The sequence below is a fragment of the Microcaecilia unicolor genome, chromosome 3 (assembly GCF_901765095.1).
Source record: "Microcaecilia unicolor chromosome 3, aMicUni1.1, whole genome shotgun sequence".
Classification (NCBI taxonomy): domain Eukaryota; kingdom Metazoa; phylum Chordata; class Amphibia; order Gymnophiona; family Siphonopidae; genus Microcaecilia; species Microcaecilia unicolor.
Window position 1 is genome coordinate 339019146 of NC_044033.1, and position 25207 is coordinate 339044352.

At 41.8% G+C, this 25207-nt stretch overlaps 1 protein-coding gene across 1 annotated transcript in view; it reads right to left on the minus strand.

Annotated features, from left to right (window-relative positions):
* Nucleotides 1–9267: 9267 nt before the first annotated feature.
* Nucleotides 9268–25207, minus strand: part of MYB (MYB proto-oncogene, transcription factor) — a 99252-nt gene continuing 83312 nt past the window's right edge. Inside the window, 1 exon segment of the mRNA XM_030198450.1 lies at nucleotides 9268–10893. Within this exon segment, the coding sequence (XP_030054310.1) occupies nucleotides 10780–10893 (114 nt within the window). The 3' untranslated portion in view covers nucleotides 9268–10779.

Sequence of the window (25207 nt, forward strand, 5' to 3'; positions counted from 1 at the left end):
ATAAACACACACGGCTGTTACCAACGATTTTTGAGCATTGGCCCCTGAGTCTGTTGTTGGATAGATTTGATAGCTTATGCCTTGTCAGCAAGGTTTAGAAGCTTGCATAGCAGTGAAACACTCTTGTTAACTGTAGTCTCTGAGGTTAAGAAAGTACTTAGTCATGGCAACCAGGTTGTTCTTTTACAATTTGACATTTCAGCAGCATTTGTTATGGTCGATCATACTCTTTTAGTAGCCAAATTGAGTGAATTGGGTCTCTCAAGTGTTGTCTTTAACTGGTTTTGGAAATTCATAGTTAACAGGAAATATGTTGTGGGGTTCCTTAGGATTTCTCACTGTCACCTTTTATTTTATATTTTTATGAGTTCTCTTGTTTCTATCCCTTAGAAAAGGGTGAAAACTCTATTCTTCTGCTGATGATATCATTGTACTAATTTAAGCTGCAGTGAACTTAGATCAGGTATGTTTAAAAATAGCAAATTGTATTAGTACAATTAAAATCTGGGCTCTTTTACACTTTTACACTAATAAAACCAAAGTATGCCCCTTGTAGCAGTGGCATTCTGTGGTTCACTGCCACCCAGGGTGGATCGCTGCTGCACACCCCCCCCCCCCGGCGTGACACGGCAACACGGCGGCACCCCCCCAGCGTGACAGGGTGCACCCCCCCCAGACCCAGACCCCACCTGTCTATCAGCTCCGTCCACCCGGCTCACTCCGTCCTCACGCGACTCTGCGATGCTGTAAATGAAGAAAATCGCCTCGTCGGCCCTTCTCTCACCGTGTCCCGCCCTCTGATGTAACGTCCTATTTCCTCGAGGGTGGGACAGAGAGTGAGGGAAGGGCCGACGAGGTGATTTTCTTCTTTTACAGCAGTGCAGACACGAGGCGCCGCACCACACAGCTGCTGGGTGGATGGACCGCCCCACCCTTGCTACGCCACTGCCTTGTAGTGACATACAATCCTGAGCTAGAAAAGCTGAGAAGAATCATAAAAAGATCTACAGCCACTACTCCAGGAGGATGAATTACTGAAAGAAATATTCCCAGCTCCACCTATGCTGGCCTTCTGACAAACCAAAAATTAGTGAAAAGCAAGCTCACAATTGAAGCTGAAAAAGAGAATGGCACATGTCCATGCAATATACCAAGCTGCAAACTGTGCCCACACATATCATGGGATCCCACAGTCACTCAGATAGGAAAAACATTCAGCAAAAGGGGATCCTACACATGCTCATCTTCAAATGTAGTGTGTATTATTCAATGCAAAGAATGTGAAGAAGGATGCTATGTTGGAGAGACAGAGCAAATGCTTAAGACAAGATTAAATCTACACAGACACCACATCAGAAAATATAGTGCTAACCAGGGTGACACCTCTGTAGGACAACATTTTGCCAGACCAGAGCGCTGCATTGATGACTTTATGGTGAGAATACTAAAAGGAAATTTCAAAACCATCTAGGAACATAAAACCTTTGAAGTTAAAATTATGAAATATTTTGACAGGACTTAACAAAGAGCTGGGTTTCCTATCACATTATAAACCATAAAATTAAACTGCTTTGTCACCCTATCACCCATCCATCTCTCCCTGTTTCTCACCCCCCCCCCCCCACCTCTTCCCTTAAGACTGTCATTGGAATGCTTTTATGTTTCACTTATGTATTCTGATATCTGTCAACATTTGCTTTATTTCTGATCTGTTGTAGAAGGTATTGCCTTCAAATGCTAATCAAAAAATATATTGTTAGTCCAATAAAAAAGTATCTTCTTTTCTTTTCTTTCTTTTGTTTTATTTCTATTTATGATATGTAAGTTGGAATCAGTGTGCCTACATTTAGGTACACACACAGCATGTCAAAAGCAGCATAAAAACACATGCCTACATGCAACATTTATGTGCATAACCTACAGTATTTTGCAAGTTAGGCAAATGTCAGCCCCACCTAATCTCTTCCCATTGCTCGTCCTCTTGTAAATGGTCCCTTGCATTCATGTGTTAAGGCAGTTGTGTGAGTACGTGGCTAACAGTTTCACTTTGTATTTCTTACACACTTTTGCAAATTGTTGTTCTTCATTTGATGATCCCATTCCTTGAAGAGGTTTTTTTTTTCTCTTCTTTGTCAAATTCTGTAGATTCCTTCCCATGATATAAGTGGATTTTCACTCATTCTTTCTACTCACTGGAACGCTTATCCAAGTTTAATAGAGGAGATGGATTCTGCATGTTTACTTTCATATTTCAACATCGTTTATGCGTTTGGATCTGATGATGCTGTTATGTCATTAGCTCAATACGCATAATCCATTTCTATGAAAGACATTCCTCTTGGTTCAGGGAATGTACAGTCTTGGCATTTATTGATTCTTTGTAAATGACCTTATGAGCATGGAGGAATATTCTTGTTCGTACATCCAGTTTTTCAATGTCTTTAAGAGGTTAGTCTACAATTCCAAAGCTGATTAATGGCCTGTATCACATTCCTTTATGTTAATTCACTCTTCAATATCAATTTAGTCAATTTTAATGTTCTGACTTTTTGACAAATATACTTGAAAAGACCTCATTTGTGTTGAGGGTCATTAGTACAGGTGGGACAGAAATTGAAAGAATCACCTGATGTGACCATTCCCCAGTGTGGGCAGAAATTGAGAGATTACTCCCAAGGGCAGGTGAATGCTACTGGAGGCTCAATGATATAAGAACATAAGAGTTGCCCTACTGGGTCCATCGAGCTTAGTATCCTGTTTCCAGCAGTGGCCAGACTAGGTAACAAGTACCTGGCAGTCCCAAAAGTGGCAAGCTTCCATGCTACTTAATCCCAAGTATAAGCAAAGCATTCTTCTCAGTGTGGGAATGATGAGGAACATGCTGACCCTTGGCTGGTGGTGTAAGTGCCCAAAGTTCCATGTTTGCAGCAGCCACTATTGTGGACATAGCCTGTGGGGTTCTTATTGGTGTTGGGCTGGGCCTGAAATTCATTCAATGGTTATACATAATATATAGCTGGTCTTTGGCTTAAATGGACGTCATTGTGGTCTACTCTGCAGCTATTAAAATGCAGAGAGGCATGCGGCATGGATGCCCCCTGTCTCTACTTCTTTGGTCCTGGTTAAACAGCCCTTTGCACAGAAGGGTAAGGAACAATGGTCAGACAAAGGGGGGTGTAGGATCTCTCAAAGGAACATAAAATTTCCCTTTTCACAGCTGATGTTTTGTTTATAGACGTGGAGCCAGCAGAGACCCTCCAAACCCTAATGGCAAAGCTTCAGACTTACAGGAAGCTTTCTGGTTTTAAGATTAATATGTTGAAATCAGAGATTCTGAATATTAACTTACAGGGAAAGCAAGTTAGAGCCATACAGAATCGTTTTTCTTTGAGGGAGAGGGGTCCTATTTCTCTTCGGTGTTGTGCTATTGAGTCAAGACTGCATAGTTCTAGGTTATTTGTTTTCAATTATGAATCCTTGCTTGCTCAGAAGATTTGAGATTTGGAGAGATGGGCTAAATCAAAGTATATACTGGCCGGGGCAATGGAAATAATCAAGTTTACCATGCTCCCTAAGTTTCTATATTTTTTCTGTATCTTCCTAGTTCCAGAAGATATTTAAACATTTGCATAGATGATGATTCAGCTTCATAAGGCATCATAAGCCACTAAGAATGGCTAATAAGCCCTTGCTGAGCCACAAGTCAGATTGGGGAGTAGAGATGGGGGAGGTGGTTTGGATGGCCCAGATTTAAAGAATTATTATTGGGCTGTCCAACTAAAAACCATCTTAGAGTGGCACAATGAGCAAGGTAAACAATGGGTTGAGCTATAGCAAGATGTCATCAGAATCTCCTTTGTCACCTTTCTTGGCTCTTAATGAGAAAGGAGGAAGGGAGATAGTTTATAGTTTATTAAAACTTCTATACTGCCCAAGCTAATTTGCAGATCTGGTCAATTTAAAGGCTAAAAGACAAATATCGATAAAAGCTGGAAAAAGAACTATATATTTGGCAGGAAAGTGGACATTTATGCAAAATAGAACAATAAACCTTGACAGAATAATAGGGAAAAAAGGGGGGACAGTGTGTGTGTGGGGGGAACATACGAATAGCCATACTGAGTCGAGCTTACCAATTTCTCCCCTCCTGTCTGGTATCTCTCTTTTGGGTAGCTATACTGGGTCGGCCCAATGGTCCACTTAGCCCAGTATCCTGTTTCCAACAAAGGCCAATCCAGGTCACAAGTACCCAGCAGAAACCCAAATAGTAACAACATTCCATGCTACCTTCAGATACTCGGACACCATCACCCCAAGGTCCCTCTCCAGAGTCGAAGTTACCAATCTCTCCCCTCCTGTCCAATAGCTCTCTTTTGGGTAGCTATACTGGATCGGACCAATGGTCCATCTAGCCCAGTATCCTGTTCACAACAGTGACCAATCCAGGGAAAACAGTGGCTCTCTGTTTTCTGTCCAATACAAATTCCTAATCCACAACAGAAAATTGCCTCCTATCCCATAAGTCTTTAATTTTCTCAGGAGTCTCTTATGAGGAACTTTGTCAAAAGCTTTCTGAGACACTACCAGGCTTATTTTCGAAAGAGAAAGACGCCCATATTTCGACCCAAATCGGGAGATGGGCGCCTTTCTCCCGTGGGCGCCCAAATCGGTATAATCGAAAGCCGATTTTGGGCGCCTCCAACTGCAGTCTGTCGTGGGAACGAACAAAGTTGACGGGGGCTTGTCAGAGGCGTGGTGAAGGCGGGACTGGGGCGTGTTTATCGGCCGAGGAGAGATGGGCACGCTCAGCCGATAATGGAAAAAAGAAGGGCGGCAGAAGCGAGAATGTGGGCCGCTTTTTTTGGACCCTTTTTTTTCACGAACAAGTCCCCCAAAAGTGCCCCAACTGCCCAGATGACCACCGGAGGGAATCAGGGATGACCTCCACTGACTCCCCCAGTGGTCACTAACCCCCTCCCACCAAAAAAGAGCTTTAAAAACTTTTTTTGCCAGCCTGTATGCCAGCCTCAAATGTCATACCCAGCTCCATGACAGCAGTATGTAGGTCCCTGGAGCAGTTGTTAGTGGGTGCAGTGCACTTCAGGCAGGTGGACCCAGGCCCACCCCCCCCTACCTGTTATACTTGTGGTGGTAAATGGGAGCCCTCCAACCCCCCCCCCAAAACCCACTGTACCCACATGTAGGTGCCCCCTTCACCCATAAGTGCTATAGTACTGGTGAATTATGAATCCTGGCTCCTCCCACGACCAAATGCTTTGGATGTGTTCATTTTTGAGCTGGGTGGCTTCGGTTTCCAAACCGATACCGCCCATCTCAAATCCGCCCAAATCCGATGCATTTGCCCGGCACCAACCGTATTATCGAAACAAAAGATGGACGCCCATCTTTTTCGAAAATACGGTCTGTCCCACCCCTTCGCGTACCCGTCCTCGGAGATAGTCGCCCATGGAGATGGGCATCCGCGTTCGATTATGCCCCTCCATATGTTCTTATGATTTAGGGGGTTCTAGTGCACACTAAAAATTCACATGTGCTAAGTACTAATATACCCCATAGGAATATAATGGGCATCTTAGCATACGCTAATTTTTAGAGTGCACTAAAAACACTTGCACTTTGTAAAAGGGGCCCTTAATGTCCTAACCTTTGTAGATGATCCTTTTAGCTTCTTTTTAACCATTTTCTTCATTTTATCATAGTTGTCCTTTTGAAAATTAAATGCTGCTACAGTAGATTTCCTTTGTGGCTTCTCTCCAGATAGTAGCTCAAGCTTGATCATGTTATTATTACTGTTTCCCAGCGGATCCAACACTGCTACCTCTCGTACTATGCTCTGCGTTCCACTAAGGACTAGATCTAAAATGGCTCCCCGTATTGTCGGCTCCTGGATCAGTTAATCCAAGAAGCAGTCCTTTATTACATCTAGGAATTTTATCTCCCTGGTGCTCCCTAATGTAGCATTTATCCAGTCAATATTGGGGTAATTGACATCACCCTTTATTATACTGTTGCTCAAATTGCCAGCTTTCCTAATTTCTGTAAACATTTCTTCATCTGTCTGTTTGTTGAGTGAAAATATATTTCCTCCTAATTGTTTTAAAAGTATATCCATTTAACTTTCTTGACGGTCCCCTAGTCTTTGTACTTTTGGAACAAGTCAAAAAACAGATTTGCTGCTACTCATTCTACACCACTCAGAAATTTGTAGACCTCAATCATATCTCCCCTCATCCATCTCTTTTCCAAGGTGACGAGCCCTAACTTTTTTTAGCCTTTCCTCATATGAAAGGAGTTCCATCACCTTCATCATTTTAACTGTTCTTCTTAGGAACCATTTTCTAATTCCACTATATCTTTTTTGAGATATGGTGACCAGAACTGAACACAATACTCAAGGTGTGGTCGCACCATGAAGCGATACAGAGGCATTATAGTATTTTTGGTCTTATTCAACATCCCTTTCCTAATAATTCCTAGCATCCTGATTGCTTTTTGGCCGCCGCTGTACACTAAGCAGAAGATTTCAGTGTATTATTGGCAGTAACACCTAGATCTTTTTCTTGAGTGGTGACCCCTAAGGTGGACCTTAGCATTAGGTTACTATGATTTGGATTATTCTTTCCAATGTGCATCACCTTGCATTTGTCCGCATTAAATTTCAACTGCCATTTGGTTGCCCAGTCTTCCTGTGCACTCAAAGACTGTGTTCCAAACATGGAAGGAATGCAGGTCTAGAGGGAACTTAGCACATATTTGATATGCTTGCCCTGTTTCTTGGGACTTCTGGGGTACAGTTGTAACCGCTGGTTGCATAAAATCTGTTGTACTCATTTGGGATCTCACCAGTACAGCAGTGCTTATGTTCTTATATGCAGCTAGGTGGTTACCTAAAGTAAGCCCAGTGGAGTAGGGACAGGGATACGAAATCACACCACTTGATTGAAGGACAGAACCAGGACTAATTTACAGCAGGAGCCTGAATAAGCAGGATCAGATCATTTGCAAATAAACTCCACACAATAACTCAGCTGACCAAAGTCTTTAACTGAACCAGAACCTTTACTGAAAAGTTGCTTGAAGTTCACAGCACACCAGAAACAACTTGAATCACAACAGGATATTTCAACTGAGGTTTTAACTTTGTACAAAATACTCCTTCTTCCCAAATGGTATTAAGTAGTTACAGTTGTATTCATGCAGCTCTTTCTCTATACATCTATGCAGTGTGATTGATAATTACGCAATCAAGATGGATATTAGTGCGGTTTACCTTACTCTCTCAGCAGGCAGCCGGGTGAAGACTAGATGGCACCAGTCTTAACAAGCTCAGCAAGGTGATGTAAATATAGTAACATAGTAGATGACGGCAGTAAAAGACCTGCACGGTCCATCCAGTCTGCCCAACAAGATATTGCTACTTTTTGTGTATACCTTACCTTGATTTGTACCTGTCCTCTTCAGGGCACAGACTGTATGTCTGCCCAGCACTATCCCCGCCTCCCAACCACCAGCCCCGCCTCCCACCACCGGCTCTGGAATAGACCGTATAAGTCTGCCCAGCACTATCCCCGCCTCCCACCACCGGGCGATAATTGTATAAAGTCCTTTAGCCTTTTTGGTGTTTTTTTGCCTGATCTGCCAGAGGGCAGTCAGGATGCCTGGGGTGTTACACAATGTAGATCAGAGTTCTTCATGTTTCTCCTGCTCCCCAGGAATAGAAGGGATTTAGAGGGCTCCCCAAACCATCTAAAGATCCAGGTAGGACAGGCTTGCTATTTCCTGCACCTTTCACTCCCAATAATATTTTCTCACTTGGAGTTAAAGGCAAATCCAGAAGGCTCCCCAAACTCTCATGTCTCACTTTCATGTACTCCCTTTGGTGCTGATCCTGGGTAGCTCAGCAAGGCTGAGTTCCTTCTGGATCTTACATTTTTTCAGGCAGGCCGGAAGGCATCTCTGTAGATGGCATGGGTCAGGGGTGGGAGATGGGATCCCAGACACTGTCTCTGGACAGAATATGTATTATATAATTTGGGGGGAGGGGCTTCTGCTGCCACCAGAGCATTCCCACCAATTATAATAGGTACTCTCAATGTTCTACCAGCTTCTTGAGCTTTCTATCCCTTTTCTGAAAGGTGCCAGGAAGCAGAGAGTTCAACCAAAGAACACAGACCTTCTGACATGCAAGAAATGCCAGTCAGTATGTACTGCTCTCTTAATACACTAGTGACAGCATAGGGGATTCAGTAACCCTCCTTAGTGCTGAATTCCTTAGTCTATTACACAGTATTTGATTTTTTTAAAGTGAGCTTGTGCAAATATTGATCCCAAGGGTGATGAAAGTTGCTCTGTTGAATTATAAGGCCGTGGTGCTGACAGTGCAGTTGATATATTAGTTTTGGGGGTTATGGCTGATAGATTGGAGATGATGGCATGATGTTCCCATTAGGGAACATAAAAATTAAGTTGGTATTTATGTGATATGTATAGGTTAACTGCTATATATAAGCAGTCCCAGTTTTTGGAAATATGGTCTTCCTACCTTAAATAGGTGAAGAACTAAGGGTTGATAATGGGAGAAGGCTATGGTGCCCTAACCCCCACATTCAACTGGCCTAGGTTGGCTTTTTTAGGAAGGAGGGAGAAGGAGAGAAGAGAGTGGAGGAGGAGGAGGAGGGAACATCCTTAAATATGTTTTGGGGATATCAGTGGATCATCTTGTAAAATGTGTATTGTTATTAATGATGCTGACTGGTTGTATTAATGGAGTGTTGTGACCAGAAAATAATATTTTATGAGGGCGTATTTTGAAAAACTGTTAATAAAAATAAAATTATTAGAAAGATCTGTGGTACTACAAGATGAAGGGGAAATGATCACACTATATAGACCTTGTGATCATTATTTGCCATCAGATTCTGCTTCCCTTTTTCACCCAATAAAATATATTGCAGCCCATGAAAGAGCCTGCCTTTCTCCAGTACCAATATAGATGCTAAATGTCCACACACATATGAAGAATGACCTTCTGCCTGGTTGCAGGGATATCTTTATGAACAGCATTTTCATTGACATTAGGAATAAAACAATTGTTGGGCAGACTGGATGGACTGTACAGGTCTTTATCTGCCATCGTTTACTATGTAAATCTTGCTTTACAGTTGACAATCCAATGATTTTGATTGTGGAGCAGGATTGTGTTCACAGTACAAAACACTTGATTAAAGCAAAAAGGACGCTGAGGAATGTTTTTAGAAAACACACTTTTATTTCTGTACATGGCAGTACGTTGTATCAAAAATTAAGTGCAGTTCAGCTGCACCTATGACAGTAAGGCAGCAGGTTCCAAGTCCAATATAAAAATAACAATTTTGTAAAAAAAAATCAGTGTTCTCACATGTTAGTGCTTGGTAGGGCAGTAATGTACAAACACCAAGCATTTTTACAATAGAAGATGTCCAAAATGTAGGCAAGCCCACAGCAGAGAACAGTATGGAAAACATAAAACATTAAAGACAAACAACCACCAAAAGCAACAGAGGTTTCTCCCAAACAGTAGAAGGTGCAAGGCATATCAAGAAAAAAAAAGTTTATGGAAAATTTCTTTTTAAAAGGTCTCCCAGAACAACCATTCTTTCACTGTAAAATAAAATACAGAGATTTCAAATGCTAAATGTGGGGTGAATTAGCTAATATAGAGGTCATCTCCTTGCCTTTGCAAAGCCCTACATGTGCTAAAAAAAAAAGTCCTTAGCAGCAAAATAAAAACTAAAAAAAAAAAAAAATGATAAAATAAAAAATATACATACATTTCCTATTTGGCCAATATACAAAATTAAATTACTGAATAAAAATATAATTTGTTCTCATAAAAACTGTTTCATACAGCAATACATTTTTAAAGCAAGCTAACAATGATAACAATAATAATTATTTAACAAAAAAAAAAAAAACAAAACAACAAAAAAACCTCAAACATGCACACACATTTGTATTTGTCCTGGCTCCAGGACTAGATAGAAAAGGCAACTAGGTACTTCAAAACTCGATCACTTTTGAAAGTTCACAATCTTGATTAGTGCTCCCCAACTCATGCCTCTTCTTCCCCTACCCTTTTCTTGTGTAGTAATGCTTGGCTTTGCAGTATTTTATAGCAGTGCATTTTTTTTCAATGAATAACAAAATACAAAAACAGAAATAAAAACAATTCAAAGAACTGTTCTCTATCTATGCCACACATATACACTGTTGTAGAAAAGCAATACTGGGGGGTAAGTCTCCTTATTCTACAAAAAATATATTAAAAAAACATTTTGTTTTCTTTTTTGATAACATCTGTGTTGAAATGTTCACAACAAACTGATTAAATTACACAATGCTTAGAAGTTTAGGGTAGGTTTTTTTCTGTTTCTGTTCCTCCCACTACCTCCCTCCCCCTTCCCCCCCAAAAAGCAAAAGCCTCCCTTCAGTAAGATGAAGTCCAACAAGAATTATGCTTTAGTGAACTTAAATGCACTTTGTGCTGCTCCCAACTGTTGTACCACAACAAAAACAACAACAACAACAACAACAACAACAACAACAACAATTATGTCTGTCTCCCAATCATGAAAGTTATTATTATGTAGAGGAATTGTGAATTCCAATTCCAAGTCCAAGTTAAGTGTTTTGTGAGAAGAATAATGCTGGTTCAGAAACATATGTGTGTGTTCTTTGCGAGAGGGCGGGGAGGTGGTGGATTTGCTTTGCTTCTTCCATTCACATGACCAGAGTCCTGGCAGAGAGTGTGTTGTATTTGCGGGCTGGCTCTGTTAGCATCTTCTGCTCCTCCATCTTTCCACAGGACATGGCTTCCCAGGTGCTACTTATCTGCTAGGGGCACAAAAAGGTAGGATAGAGGTGAAGCCCACCTTTCCACAAGCAACATGCACAACATGGATAGACAAGCATTCTCATAAGCCTTCCATCCCTTGATCATCACACTTTTTCTCCTTCTTTCTAGCATCTTATTTCACTCATAGTTTTAAAAGAAAGCTCCCAGGTAAGAGCCAAACAGGATTGCAAAACTGCATTTTTCATTTTCTCCACTTGTGACAAACTTATGAATTAGGAGTACACTGTTACTATCACATCAAGGCCACTGTTCTTTAATAACTGAAACCATCCAAGATACTGCCACTTTAAATTTTTCTCCTGTTTCATTTTCTTTGGCTTTTTGTTTGGGTAAGCACACACATTGTAGAAAAGCCCCGCCCCCCCTCAAAAAAACCAAGCAAACCCAAAACACTCGGCAACAAATGTCAGCTCCAAACCAGACTTGTCACTAGAACAAAGAACATGCTTTGCTTATCTGCCAGCATGGAAGTAACTCAGATTTTGAGGCATGTATAAGGTCCTGGTTAGAGGCCGACTAAATTTGAGTTTCTGATTCAACACCGAAACCGATCCAAAATCCAGGTTCGGATTTCTGCCAAAAATGCCACTGCATTTTTGGCAGAAACCAAAACCTTTCACCCCTGCAATCGCTCTCTGCTACAGCTGTGCCCTTCCCCTGTAGAAAATATGTCACACCGCTACTCCCCCACCCCCATAGGCCCTCCCTTAACAAACCTGGTGGTCTAGTGGCCTGAATGAGTGGCCTCCATTCCTGCTCCTGAATAGACCACTAGGGTTTGTTAAGGTAGGCCCGTGGAGGGCCTACAGAGTGGGCAAGCAGCCCGGCGGTGGGGCAATGGCGGCACCACCCATGTTCTGTGGGGTAGGGGTGGGGTTTTCTGCTGGATGGTGGGTGGGAGAGTAATGTTTGGTTTTGGTGTGGCCAACCTGATAGGCAAATTTCAGCTGGAACCAAAACTCTGGTTTCGGTTGGCCTCTAGTCCTGGTAAACATGAAATGCTCCAGTCCGATTCCTGGCAGAGTTTCTGTCACCTACCAAGGGCACTGCTTGACCAGCACATCTCAGTCAGCTAATAAAATCCAAAACTGAATGTGCATCAGAAATCAAATTTTTCTTTCTGTGCCATCAACTCCTGGAAGAATAGTGTGTGTGTAAGAAACACTATTTGCTGTGCAAAAGAGCCACATTATACATCTGAGCATCATAATACCCTTCTCTGATGGTATATAATTGATTGTCAAACCAACCCCCCCCCCCCCCCCCAATATTCTTTTCAGTCCAAAGTCTACAGGCCTGTGACCTTAAGGTGGCTCAGGCTGTCTGAGGAACTATTCTTAAGGGTGAGGGATAGTATTCTATGAACACCCTCACAGATCTGATGAGATACATCCTTGGATACTGAGGAAGCTCTGGATGTGTTTAATAGATCCTTGGAAACAGTGGATATTCCCTGGGACTGGAGAAAGGCTGATGTGGTCTCTCTTCAAAAAAGCAGAAAAAGAGAACAGAAGGGAAGCTACAGGCTGGCAAGTCTAACCTCGTTGGGAAAGATAATGGAGACATTGCTGAAGGGAAGGATAGTCAAATTTCTACAATCCAATAGGATGCAAGACCTGAGGCAACATTCCTTTACGAAAGGCAGGCCATGCCAGGTAAATCTGATTTCTCTGACTAGATGACAGAAGAATTGGATTGAGGTTGAGGAGGACATAAATTGGATATAATCTACTTAGAATACAGGAAAGCCTTTTTGCAGGCTCATTAGTAAATTGATTAGCTCATAGGAGGCTCATGAATAAACTGATTAGCTTGAAGATGGGATCTAAAGTGGTTAACTGGATCAGAAACTGGTTCACCTAGAGGGTGGTGGCACATGGAATTCACACTAGAAGAACAAAAGGTGAGTAGTGGAATGTCTTAGGGATCCATCCTGGGGCTGATTCTGTTCTTTTTGTGAGTGATATTGCGGAAGGGTTAGAAGGACAAGTATGCCTTTTTGTGAATGACATGAAGATTGGCAAGAGTGTGGATACCTCTGAGGGGGTGGAAAGAATGAGAAATGATCTATAAAAATTAGAAGGTGTGAGAAGAAAAGTGGGATGTTTGACAACGGATACCAAAAGACTGGAGAGATGGATGCTTCTAAATAAACATTTATTAATTTAAAAAGACTCGACACAACCATTGTGTTTCGGCCGCTAAGCCTGCATCAGGAGTCTTTGTAGTCGAAGAAAATCCAGTGCGACGTGCAAAATTTTGCTGGTACTTGTGAAGATATATTATCCTTTATCGTAAAAGTCAAAAAACGTGGTCTTGAAAAAGACCTTTTTAGCAAAAAGGCGTGCTTGCCAGTGAGGTTAATTTTGCTAAAAAGGTCTTTTTCAAGACCACGTTTTTCAACTTTTTACAATAAAGGATAATATATCTTCACATGTACCAGCAAAATTCTGCACATCGCACTGGATGTTCTTCATCTATAAAGACTCCTGATGCAGGCTTAGCGGCCAAAACACAACGGTTTTGTCGAGTCTTTTTTAATTAATAAATGTTTATTTAGAAGCATCCATTTCTCCAGTCTTTTTGCATCTGTGGTCCAACATCCCACTTTTCTTCTCACACTTTGTGATCTTCCTTGAGGCGTTCGAGTTCTCCGCCACACGCGGATTCTCCTCTACAAAAATTAGAAGCATGGATGAATACTTGGCACTTAAGCTTTAATGTGAAGAAGTGTAGAATGATGCATTTGGGGTGTAGAAACCCAAAGGAGCTGTATATGCTGTCAGCATTCATTGTCTAGGTATGGTCCCGGGTCCAGTTCACAGAGGCAGTGGGTTCGTAGAGGCAGTGGGTTCCCAAAGAATACACAATCCACACGGGTTTGGATATATATAGAAAGTATATTGCATTTACATATATAGGCTCACAGCACTTAGTACAGGGAAATATTACACTGCTGTTATCTGTGTGTGTGGGTTTAGATGGGAATCAATGAGAGAAAGGTAAGAATGGGGGGGGGGGGGCACAGAGAAAGAGAGAAGCCTTGAGGTAGGGCTGAAGGTGTGTGTTTGCAGAGAAAGAGAAAGAGCCTAAGAAAGCAGAGCCATGTGCTCTGAGAAAGAAGGGTTGAAGGAGAAAGGGGGGCCAGTGCCAGGGGCTCTGGTGGCTGAAGATGTGTGTGTGTAGAGAAAGAAAGAAAAGCTGTCAGCCCAGAGCCATGTGCTCTGCTCTCTATATATATCAAACAGGAACAGAGAAGGATCAAAAAACTTCTTTTCTTCCCAGCCTTTTGTCAGCTCTTTCCTTTACTCCAGTTTAATTTCCTGATGCAAGGAAGGTGAGCATTTTCACAGGTTTTACTCTTTGAAGACCCTAGTTTTGGAGCCTCTCTGTCTGGCTTTCTTTGTTCTCAGAAAGCCCTGCTCCCAGATGCCCAGAGAGGACTAGGAATTGCCAATAGATCTAGATGGTATCCCAAATGCACAATTTTCAGAACCCATCAATCAGAAATTATCCGAGACCAGCAGTTTGTGAAAAACCATAGCCTCCCTCCTACTGGTAGGTTTCCGTCATGAATATTGGGATGTTGGTTATGTTCTCAAGCAGAAAGTCAAAATCCAATACTTGTTTTTTGTTGCAAAGCAGGTTGGGTTTCTGGGCCCTCTGCTGTCTGGGTTAAGCGCGAGATCCCTGTCTAGCAGTGTTGTATTGTAACGAGTAATGCATTACAATACTTAAGTAAACATTCCATTACTTTTACTTGTTACCAAGTACAAGACAAGCAAGAGCACTTTTACTTGTAACAAAGTATTATCTGTGCCAGTTTTAAGTACTTTTACCTCATTACATGCTACTTTGTTAAAAGTAAAAGGCTGAAGTACTAAATTTTCCTACCCCCAACTCCTTTTCATATAGCTCTGACATCTTCCCTCCTACTTTCCTCCCATGGGGTCCTTAAAATTTGCATTCAGTCTTCAGCAGCTGAGTCACTAAGAGCAAGATGCACTAAAGACGTCGGTAATTCCCGTTCCCTACGGATTCCATAGCGAATCGGTAGGGAATGGGAATGCATCAACGACAGGGAATGCAAATGAGCTATTCGTTGTAGCTCACTTGCATTCTCTATGCCTTCGGTACCTGAGTCGGAGAATCGTGACGTCCCTTTTGATTAGGCTCCTCTTCCTGGTCTCTTCAGCCAATCAAAGCGGGCTTAGCTGGCTGTTGTCAGCGAAACGCGCTCTGATTGGCTGAAGAGACCAGGAAGAGAAGCCTAATCTAATCTAAAGGGACGTCCCGATTCTCCGGCAACCACGAAAATAGAAAAATTTTGCTGTGGAGGGGTAAGTGGCGCGGCGAAGACAAAATAGAAGGGGGAAAAAAACACGAGCGCCGGCAGAGCAAAAAACTGCGGGGAAAAAAAAACGTCTCTCACAAGCGCAGGGAGAGTACGTCCTTAAAGGACGCCCCTCACATGCGCTCCCTGCTTTTTTTTTCTTTTTTACCTTTTTTGGGGGGCCCTTTTCCTTTCCGATTCCCTCACAGGAGCCCTAACGAGAGGTGCAGACCTCCTGTTAGGGTTCCTACGGTAAGGGAATCGGAAAAACGGTAGTGCATCTCATTATAATGGGCTGCAACGGTAGTGCAGCTCATTATAATAGCTTTTGAATCATTTGCATTCCATTTTCTTTGCCTGCTACCGTGGCAGGGAAAATGCCCTTAGTGCATGCCCCGGGTAAACTACTTGCGTTTTAAACTGACTGGAACCAGTTTAAAACGCAAGTTGTGGGCTCGTTAGGTTTTGTGCATCTGGCCCCAAGAGTATTGAAAGCCAAGTCTTATCTTTTATTAAAACTTGAAGAAGTGGCAATACTAAGCTATAATCCTGTAAAGATCTTAGCACTCTAGTGGGTGTAAACAGAATTCCAAAAGAATATAAGTAACTAGGTAAATGATCATAAAACAATCCTAAATGCTATCCGCAGCCAATGAAATTTCAAAAACATAGGAGTTAGTTACATGATCAAACTTCTTAAATTTCCCAAAAGCCTTATGATTGCAGTTAAGAGCAGCTTCCCCTCTCCGGTCCGGTCCCTCTCTTGCCATTTTTCCTTTCCTCACTCCCTGTGTGTAGTAATAGCATTATTCTCCCTCCCCTCATGTAGTCCTTAAAACTTGCCTTTCCTTCCGTAGCTGTCAGCCACAGCCATTAACAAAGACAACCTCCGGTGGACTACGACGTTACAGCAGTGAAGACAGGCAAACCTCCAGCTGATTATGGGGCCTTCTCTCTGCCGCATCCTGCTTCCTCCACATGGGTGGGACGTGGAAGAGAGAAGGCACCATAACTCGCCAGAGGTTGCCTGCTCACTGCTGGGACCTCACAGCCTGCCTAAGGTTGTTTGCGTCAACTGCTGTGGCTCCATCCTTACCCTTCTAGAGAGTGCAGACTACCTATCTTGATCTTCATTTCTTCACTACTGCAGCTTCGTATTGGAGGGGGGGAAGCTTTGAGCATGAGGGTAGGTATGGGTGGGCTCTTCTCCCCTGCCTTGTTTCCTGCTGCTCAAGAGTCAGAAGCCTCCACTACAGCTGCAGCCTCCCTTAGCTCTGTCTGTCTCTACTCCAGCCCTTGTGGAAATCGATCTCCTATGGGCCGCAACTAACAGGCACTGCAAAGAGCCAACTTGGGCCCTTTTTCCATTACACTGATCAGGGCCTCATCGGAAGCAGGAAAGCCCAGGTAAAAAACAAAACAAAAAAAAAGTTTTATGTATAATGCTAGTGGGCTTTACCAACCAAGGTAAAAAAAAAATGTTTTTATTTGTAATGCTGGTGGGCTTCTGGGTGGGGGGGTTGCTGGATTGGGAAGGGAAGGAGCACTGCGAAGAGCCAACTTGGGCTCCCTTTCCATTACTGTACCACTGATCAGGGCCTCATCTGGGGCAGGAAAACCCAGGTAAAAAAACAAAACAAACCAAAACGTTTTATATATAATGCTAGTGGGCTTCACCAGCCAAGGCAAAAAAAAAAGTTTTATTTGTAATGCTGGTGGGCTACTGGGTAGGAGACTGCCCGATTGGGAAGGGAGATGCCATTGTGCCTGACTGAGGAGGGCGAGCGCAGAGTAGGGTTGGTGCTGTGCTTCAAGGAGGAATGGAGGGGTAAGGAAAGGCAGTGGCTTCCAGTAGAAAAAGAAAAACATAGTTCAATACTTGTTGTTTATAATTTATTATGGGTTTTTTTCATTATATGGGAATATTTAGCCTTGTCAAACATGTTTTTACTTTTATTTTTGTATATGATAGTTTATTTATTTATTTGTTTCATTTATAGCCCACATTTTCCCACCTATTTGTAGGCTCAATGTGGCTTACATAGTACCGGAGAGGCGTTACAGACTCCAGTGTAAACAAATACAAAGTGATGTTGTGGTAAGATAAAGTTCATGTGGCACAGCCACACTAGGGAATCGTACAACGGAAGAGTTGTGTTATGTCCATTACGTTCTTTAGTTTTGTTGTGATGCAGAGATCAGGCATTTATGTTGCGTAGGTTTGCATTTTCATTGAAATACTTAGCAAGTTTGTCTGCAGATGGGATGTCTGTATTTGATATAGTGACCAAGTTGGTGTCTAGGAGTTTGTTCACGAGTTGGTATAATTTTTTCGTATCTTTGTAATCTGTCCCTATTTTAGTTTTATAGGATGATCTTTTGGTCTGTCTGATTGCATATTTGTATTTTCCTTGTGATTGTTTCCATGTGTTGAGTGTGTGTTCGTCTTTTGTTTTTCTCCATGTTTCCTGGATTGTGTTTTTAGCTTTTTCAGTTCATCATTGAACCATGGTATCGAGTTATGCTTACGTGAAGTTCTTGTTCGATGAACATGGGGGAGGATAATGTTTTCTATTTATTAACTGTAAGTAAAATATGATTCCTCAGTAAACCAAACTTGAGTAGAGAGATGTGGTAGCCATGTTAGTCCACTTCCAAAGGTAATCAATAGAAATAGAATAAAATAAAACATAGAAAAGAAAATAAGATGATACCTTTATTTCTGATCTGACGAAGAAGGGCTACCTTCGAAAGCTAATCAAAAAATGTATTAAGTCCAATAAAAAAGGTATCATCTTATTTTCTTTTCTATGTTTTATTTTATTCTATTTCTATTGATTACCAGCAGTAAACCAAAGGAAGCAGCAAAAAACTCTTGGATTACAGAATGTTCGTGTAGACCAGGTGTGTCCAACCTACAGCCCGCTGGGTAAAGGTCGAGAGAGGGTTGCATCAGCAAGAGAGATTGGATAACGGCTGAGGAGGGTTTACATGAGCGACAGAGACTGGGTAAAGGCTGAGGGGGGTTACATGAGAGAGAGACTGGGTGAAGGCTGGGGGGGGGGGGAGTTACACAAGCAGGAGTGAGACTTGGTGAAAGCTGGGGAGGGCATGATGTACTATCATATTTTGCCATTATTTGACAAAATGTGGCAAAATACAATGATATTCAATTGACTTTGATCTTTGTCATTGTCTGTCATTTGGATATTTCCACTGTCAACTTGTGCTACAGGTTCTCAATCAGCGTTTCTTTCATTTTGTTAAGTGTTTGATTTTAATTTTAATTGATGTTAGTCATTTTGTAGTCACAGTACCTTTTATTCAAAAGTATATTAGGCACTTTTTTACTTTTACTTGAGTAAATTATTAATGGAATTTTCATTGTACTTTTTACTTAAGTAACAAAATATGCATTTATCTTTACTTTTACTTAAGTACGTTGACCTAGTACTTTAAATAACACTGCCATCTAGATTGGAAACAGAAGGAGGAAGGAAGATACCTATGCTTTTGAGAGTAAGAGGACCTCCTTTGCTCTCAATCTGGTACCTTCTAGAACAGGAGGCTAGGTCAGAAATGGGCCTGGAGAGGGCCTTAAGAATGTCAATGTGCTGCTTAATTAGAGAAGTAGCCTTCTGCATCTCATCTCTGTACAGAGTTTTGCATATCAGGTGGCTAAGATCTGGAATGCCGTACCTATTGATATTAATCATGAACTATAGGATCATTAAAAAAAATCCTTTATAACTTTCCTATTTCAGATTTTTGTGATCTAAATCTTGAATATTGGTAATTTGTACTCTGTATGTATTCCCAGGAATGCCTAGTGTTTTTTTTTTTATGTATCCTGCATTGAGTTGTCAAAAGGTATATGTGGCATATAAACAATGTAATATAATTTAATTCTCTCCATGGCACAGCACATCAGCAAGCTTTTCTTACACATCATACCAGAGGTCTGAAGCTCAGAGCCAGGTGAGTCTCTGGGTGCAAATATTCATTGCAGCTCTTGATGCCATACTGAAAATATCAAAGGTGGCTCAGACCATGAATGTCTATACTTCTTCCCTATTCCCTCTACTAAACAAAGTTGTTCAGCATTCTTCCAAGAGATAGTGTCTGCAAACTTCCCAACACTGTGCACAATGTTTCACAAGTATATGTCCATGAAGAGAAGCCGTGTGGGATGTGACCACAGTATTCTGAAAAACTTTTTCTCCCCAAAACACTCCAATGTCCAATGAGTCCAGGAACTTCTGGCTGTTATGAGAGTGGATTCAGTCACTATGGAATGGTGAGGAAGCTGCTGCTTCTTGATTCCAGGAGCATTATATATAGAGTTGACCTTGTTGTTAATAGATGTTACTAAGAGGGAATTCTGTGAATGGGCACTGTCAGTCTCCTTGGAAGGAAATTTCAGCCCTGGATTCCGTCTCAATCTTTAACTAAAATGGAAAGGCATCAACCACTTCTCTCACAAAATCAATGAATAAGAGCTCCTCCAGAAGGGATTTTCTTGTCTTATAGGCCAGATGTTAAGTCAGTTGACTCCTCTTCAGAGAAAACATCTGGCTCATAATCTGAGTCCCAGGAGTACTCAGAGTCAGACTTTTAAATATTCCAGAGAGGTAACCTGGGTTTTTGCCTATATCGATCTACTGACAGTGGGATCAAGACTTGGGCATGGGTCTGAGGATCCCTGACATACTGGGGATCAACAGTGATGTGGCAAACATTGAATCGAGATCTTGGTGTCAATGTACTGTATATCTTGCAGGCAGTGCGCAAGTCTTGAAAACTAGCTGAATCTTTCTAGATATTGATGGTGTTAAAGTTGTAGCATAATGCCAAACAAAGAAGCATGCCATCAACAAAGGTATACGGAAAGCAGGAGTGGCCATGTTCTCCTGAGTCACCTAGAGAGTATTGAGCCAGGTCTTATGTTTTCTTAAAACTTGATATACCACTAAACCTTTACAGTACACACTGTTTACAATTAAAAATAATAATAAAATAACAGAAAAAAAGTACTCTATAAACTTCAGATACGAAAGATTCATCACACATCCAAGACTCAATCAATCAATCTAAAACCTATACCACAGGGTCTAAATCTTAACATAAACAAAATCATATTTTGAGGATTTTCTAGTGCACCCCCCCCCCAACAGTCAGATGAACCCAAAAGGAGACTCCATCCTGGGGATATTTTAATGCTGCATCCCCTCAACCGCACAGTAATCTTCTTTATCACAGTTAAGACCACTTCATCTACCTTAGGCTGCTTGAATCTTTCAGATTGCTGAGATACTACTGGGTAAAGTCTAGCTATAGACTGAAGAAACATTATCTATCACCTGAAGGATAGGAAACACCTTGGAAGGCTTTCTGATACCAACCACAATGGGGTCCTGGGAACCAGAACAAGAATGGACAAAACGTGGGAAATTAAAGTATTCAAGTCCTCCTTACCAAAAATACAGACCACAGAAGGATCTTCTCTTGGTGGAACTTAATCTCCCTCAAAGTGGATGTCTTCCTCTAGCTCAAACTGTTGCTCTGCTGAATTTAAATCTAGTTCCTCCTCCAGTCCAGAGACTACAGAAACCTTATCATCCTGATCTTCTACCCTTTCAAACCTGGACCATTTAACAGCTACATTAGAAAAAGCAGGGCAATAGGTAAAACACAAGTAGAGGGTAAATCTCTGCCTATATAAACAGCTCTGTGCAATAAGAAAATAAATTCAGTCAAGAAATGTTTAACAAAACCTAAGTCCTGCAACCTACTTGCAAGAGAAGGACCTGTCACTGCCAATGGGGAGTAACACATGAGGTATTTTGTCTCTGGCAGCAACCACCATGGGCAATGCAAACATGGTGGTAGTTCCCACTAAAACTGGGTCTGCCACTGCTTCAGCCACATTAACTGCTGGCTGTGCTCAGCCAGAAACCACAGCACTGCTCATTCAATGGTCCTTTGGAACCGAGAGAAAAGGAAAGCATACATTTTTCCTCACAATGTCAACATTTTCCCAACGCCATGATGACTGACCTTCGTGCCCCATAAACAGAACATTGCTTGTTGTTTTATCCTGCAGCACTGCCATAGTGAAAACACATCAGTAACCCAGTACAGAGGCTAGTTTGACAATGAAAACCAATGGAGCCAAAAACGAAAGCCTTTCCATACTAGGTTTTTTTTTTTTTTTTAACGTAAACCACAGTGAGTAAAGACCAAAGAAGCACTCGCATAGGCAACTGCTATTAAAACCATCTGTTGAGAAGCAATTATGATCTGGCACTCAAAGTTTTCCCCATTCAGGTAAAGGCCCAAGGCACAAGAAAAACTAAACTCCTTAAGAAAAGGGATGATCAGGGAGGGGGCTCTTAGGTGTTATACCACTAAAATCTTTTTTTTTTTTTTTTTTTAGAGCACCAGAAAACCCTCCTAGGCTGCTGCTTCATTAAAAAAAATAATATGATTGACCAAAAACATGGAAATGAAGTCCTACCAGACCACCAGAGGTTGCAAAAGAAGCCTATCGCCTTCTGGAGACTGAGAAATACTGTCTGGCCAGGGGGTTGCACATTGTTCTTAACTGATGACATGACAACTCAGTAGCTCTGTTTCCACCTGCTGGCAGTACAGCACAAATCCAAGTGTCTGGGTTGGTCTGGTAGGATAAGGAAGCAAACTGAATACATATCTGAAACGTTAAGAGGCAAACCAACAGGGATAGGAGTTTGGCAGCACTAGGTGGGTGTGTGGTGGGAAAGCATGCATGAATTATTTCCAAACTTAGTGGGTATATATATGTATATCTGTGGTCAAAAAAAGTCAGTCCCTTGTAACTAATAACCGATATTTATTAGTTGTGATACCCGCAAGCGAGCCTTCTCCGGAGTAGCCCCCGCACTCTGGAATGCAGTGTCTGAAAAGCTCTGCTTAACACAAGACTATCTGTACTTCAGGAAGCAGGTGAAAGATTGACTCTGCAACCAGGCCTTTAATGGAAGAAGAAACTTACATTTTAATCTCTCTCTCTCTCACACACACACACACGGCAGGACATGTTTATCCACTCCTACCCTAGCTGAGATAATATTTAACCATCTCTCTGACCTCATGTGCAACTTTCTTTAAATCACCTTACTTTCTAACTTATACGTTACGTCTTTGTTTTATCCTTCACTATCAATTATAATGTTCTATTATGTATTGTGTTGACATTGTAAGTAGTATACCATGCCATACTTTGTATTGTTTTTGAATATTTTTACTGCTGTAATTGCCTATTGCGCATGTCTGATCTATTCTTACTGTACACCGCCTTGAGTGAATTCTTTCAAAAAGGCGGTAAATAAATCCTAATAATAAATAAATAAATAACAAGCACAGATAACGTGTGGTAAATATTTGAGATAACTAATTTTTAGTGAAAAGCCTAAGAGAGTTCAGCATAGGCTGTAACCACAGCCGAGCGTTTGAAATCAGTGAGACTTGCCACAAAGTGGCTCACTACAAAGCTCTATACATCATGGAATACTCTCTGTATGGCTCTAGGTATATGTGTGAAAAAAATCACTACAATAAAGTGATGTGAAATAAATCAAATAAACAAGTGTGCATGTATTATTGTCAAAATGCCAGAGTTTATTTTGCCCCCAGACAGACATTCTTGACCCCTTGTATATAATTTATTTCCAAAATCCGCTGGTTTGGGAAGGATTAACAATCATCAGACATATCCTTCCTATTTGGGTAATTTGTTCACTGGAGTTATCTTTCTTTCTTATCAGAGTTTAGATTAGGATCTAATCATGTTTTGAGTATAAATTGAGGCATAGTTTCAAAGCACTTAGCCTCCCAAAGTTCCATAGAAACCTATGGAACTTAGCCTCCCAAAGTGCTTTGAAAATATGCCTCAACGTGTGCTAAAACACGAGTCATCCTAAAGGTTTCACCACACTCTCTGCACTGTAAGTACCAGGACCTGGAACTGCTCTAATTTAATGGGAGTCCTCTTTTTGTCCTATAAAACTATTTCCCTTTCCACTTTCATTTTTGTATTCAAGTTTTTGTTTTTCTTGTGGTCATTGCTGTACCAGTCAAAAATTCTTTATCTCATTCTCTCAAAAGGCACATGAATATGAGCACCTACTCTATCCATCTACAATAGAAAACCTTCTGAATCAGTGTTTAAGCCTTGCTAAAATGTGGGTCTGGGCTTAATGCACTGCCATTTTATTTAATTATGGAGTATTAGCAACAATACAGGCTGCACTGGAACTCTCCTGTAATTATTAAAAAAAAAAAAAAAGTTGAGCTGCAAATCCAGTTAAGCCACTTTCTCTGCCCAAGTTCTATTTCCTTGCACCATCTCATCATGCATGCCCCCCCCCCACCCCACTGTTCATTTGATTTATCTTTGTACCAATAATCCTAGCAGCATATCCTTCTCCTGCTAGTCCATTGTCATGTTTGTCCTGTAACGTGTCTCTGACTGCCCTGGGAATAACACTGAATTGTAAATATATTGTCAAGCTTTAACTCGGATATCCTGGTGCAATACTGTGAATAGTGAGAAATCTATGAAGGGCTAGGTATAGTAAGAAATACAATTATCAACAGTGCTCATCATGCCCAAACCACTATGCAGTGGCGTAGGAAGGGGGGGGGGGGGGCGGTGGGGCGGTCCGCCCTGGGTGCACGCCGCTGGGGGGTGTCGGCGCCTCGCTGGTTCCTTGCTCTCTCTGCCCCAGAACAGGTTACTTCCTGTTCCGGGGCAGAGAGAGCAAGGAACCAGCGAGGCGCCGACACCCTCCCAGCGGCGTGCTCTCGGCGGATTGGCCCGCCCACCCGCCCCTCTACCGCCTTCCAGGTATGTTCTCGCGGGGGGGGGGGGGGGGGGGGGGGGGTTGCGCTACGGAGGGGGGAGGGCACCCGGGGGGGGGGGGGGTGCGCAGCGGCGACCCACCCTGGGTGTCAGCTGCCCTCGCGACGCCACTGCCACTATGGTACATCTCTGTACGGTTCCCTCATTTGCAAAATGTACCAATTTAAAAGCAGTGTCCCTTCTGCCCTCTCTTCACTTTAGCTGACAAGTTGGATGAGAACCTGTAGTTTCCAGTGGTGACGTGACAGAAGGTTACAAAAAAACCCCCAAACTAATAAATAAAAGGCTCATCTAGGACTAGGGGGCATGCGATGAAGCTACAATGTAGTAAATTTAAAACGAATCGGAGAAAAGTTTTCTTCACTCAACACGTAATTAAAATCTGGAATTCGTTGCCAGAGAATGTGGTAAAGGCGGTTAGCTTAGAGGAGTTTAAAAAAGGGTTTGGATGGCTTCCTAAAGGAAAAGTCCATAGACTGTTATTAAATGAACTTGGGGAAAATCCACTATTTCTGGGATAAGCAGTATACAATGTTTTGTACATTTTTGGGATCTTGCCAGGTATTTGTGACCTGGATTGGCCACTGTTGGAAACAGGATGCTGGGCTCGATGGACCTTTGGTCTTTCCCAGTATGGCAATACTTATGTACTTATTTAATATATAAACCTTCTGCTTCCACATTTTACCAAATCTCAGCTCCCTGTCTGTTACGTTGAGGTATCGGAGCTTTACATTCTTCTGCAGCAGTGATACAAACTTCCATTCTTCCTTGTATACTGACAAGGAAGAGGGAGAGAGGCGCAATGATCAGGGACCCAACTTGAAAATCTACAGCCAAACACTTAACACCAAATCTGAGAATTAAAGGCTTAATGGGTAATCTGAAAACATTTTTTTTTAATCTGAAGGTGACATTCAAATGAGTGCAATATTGGAATATTCTGAACAAAACATCTTTTTAAAAAGTCTGTCCTTCCCTGACACTTTCACCTCACCTTGTTCTAATTTAAAAAATGCAATATTATCTAATGCAGACACTGATGTTTGTTTCAAGT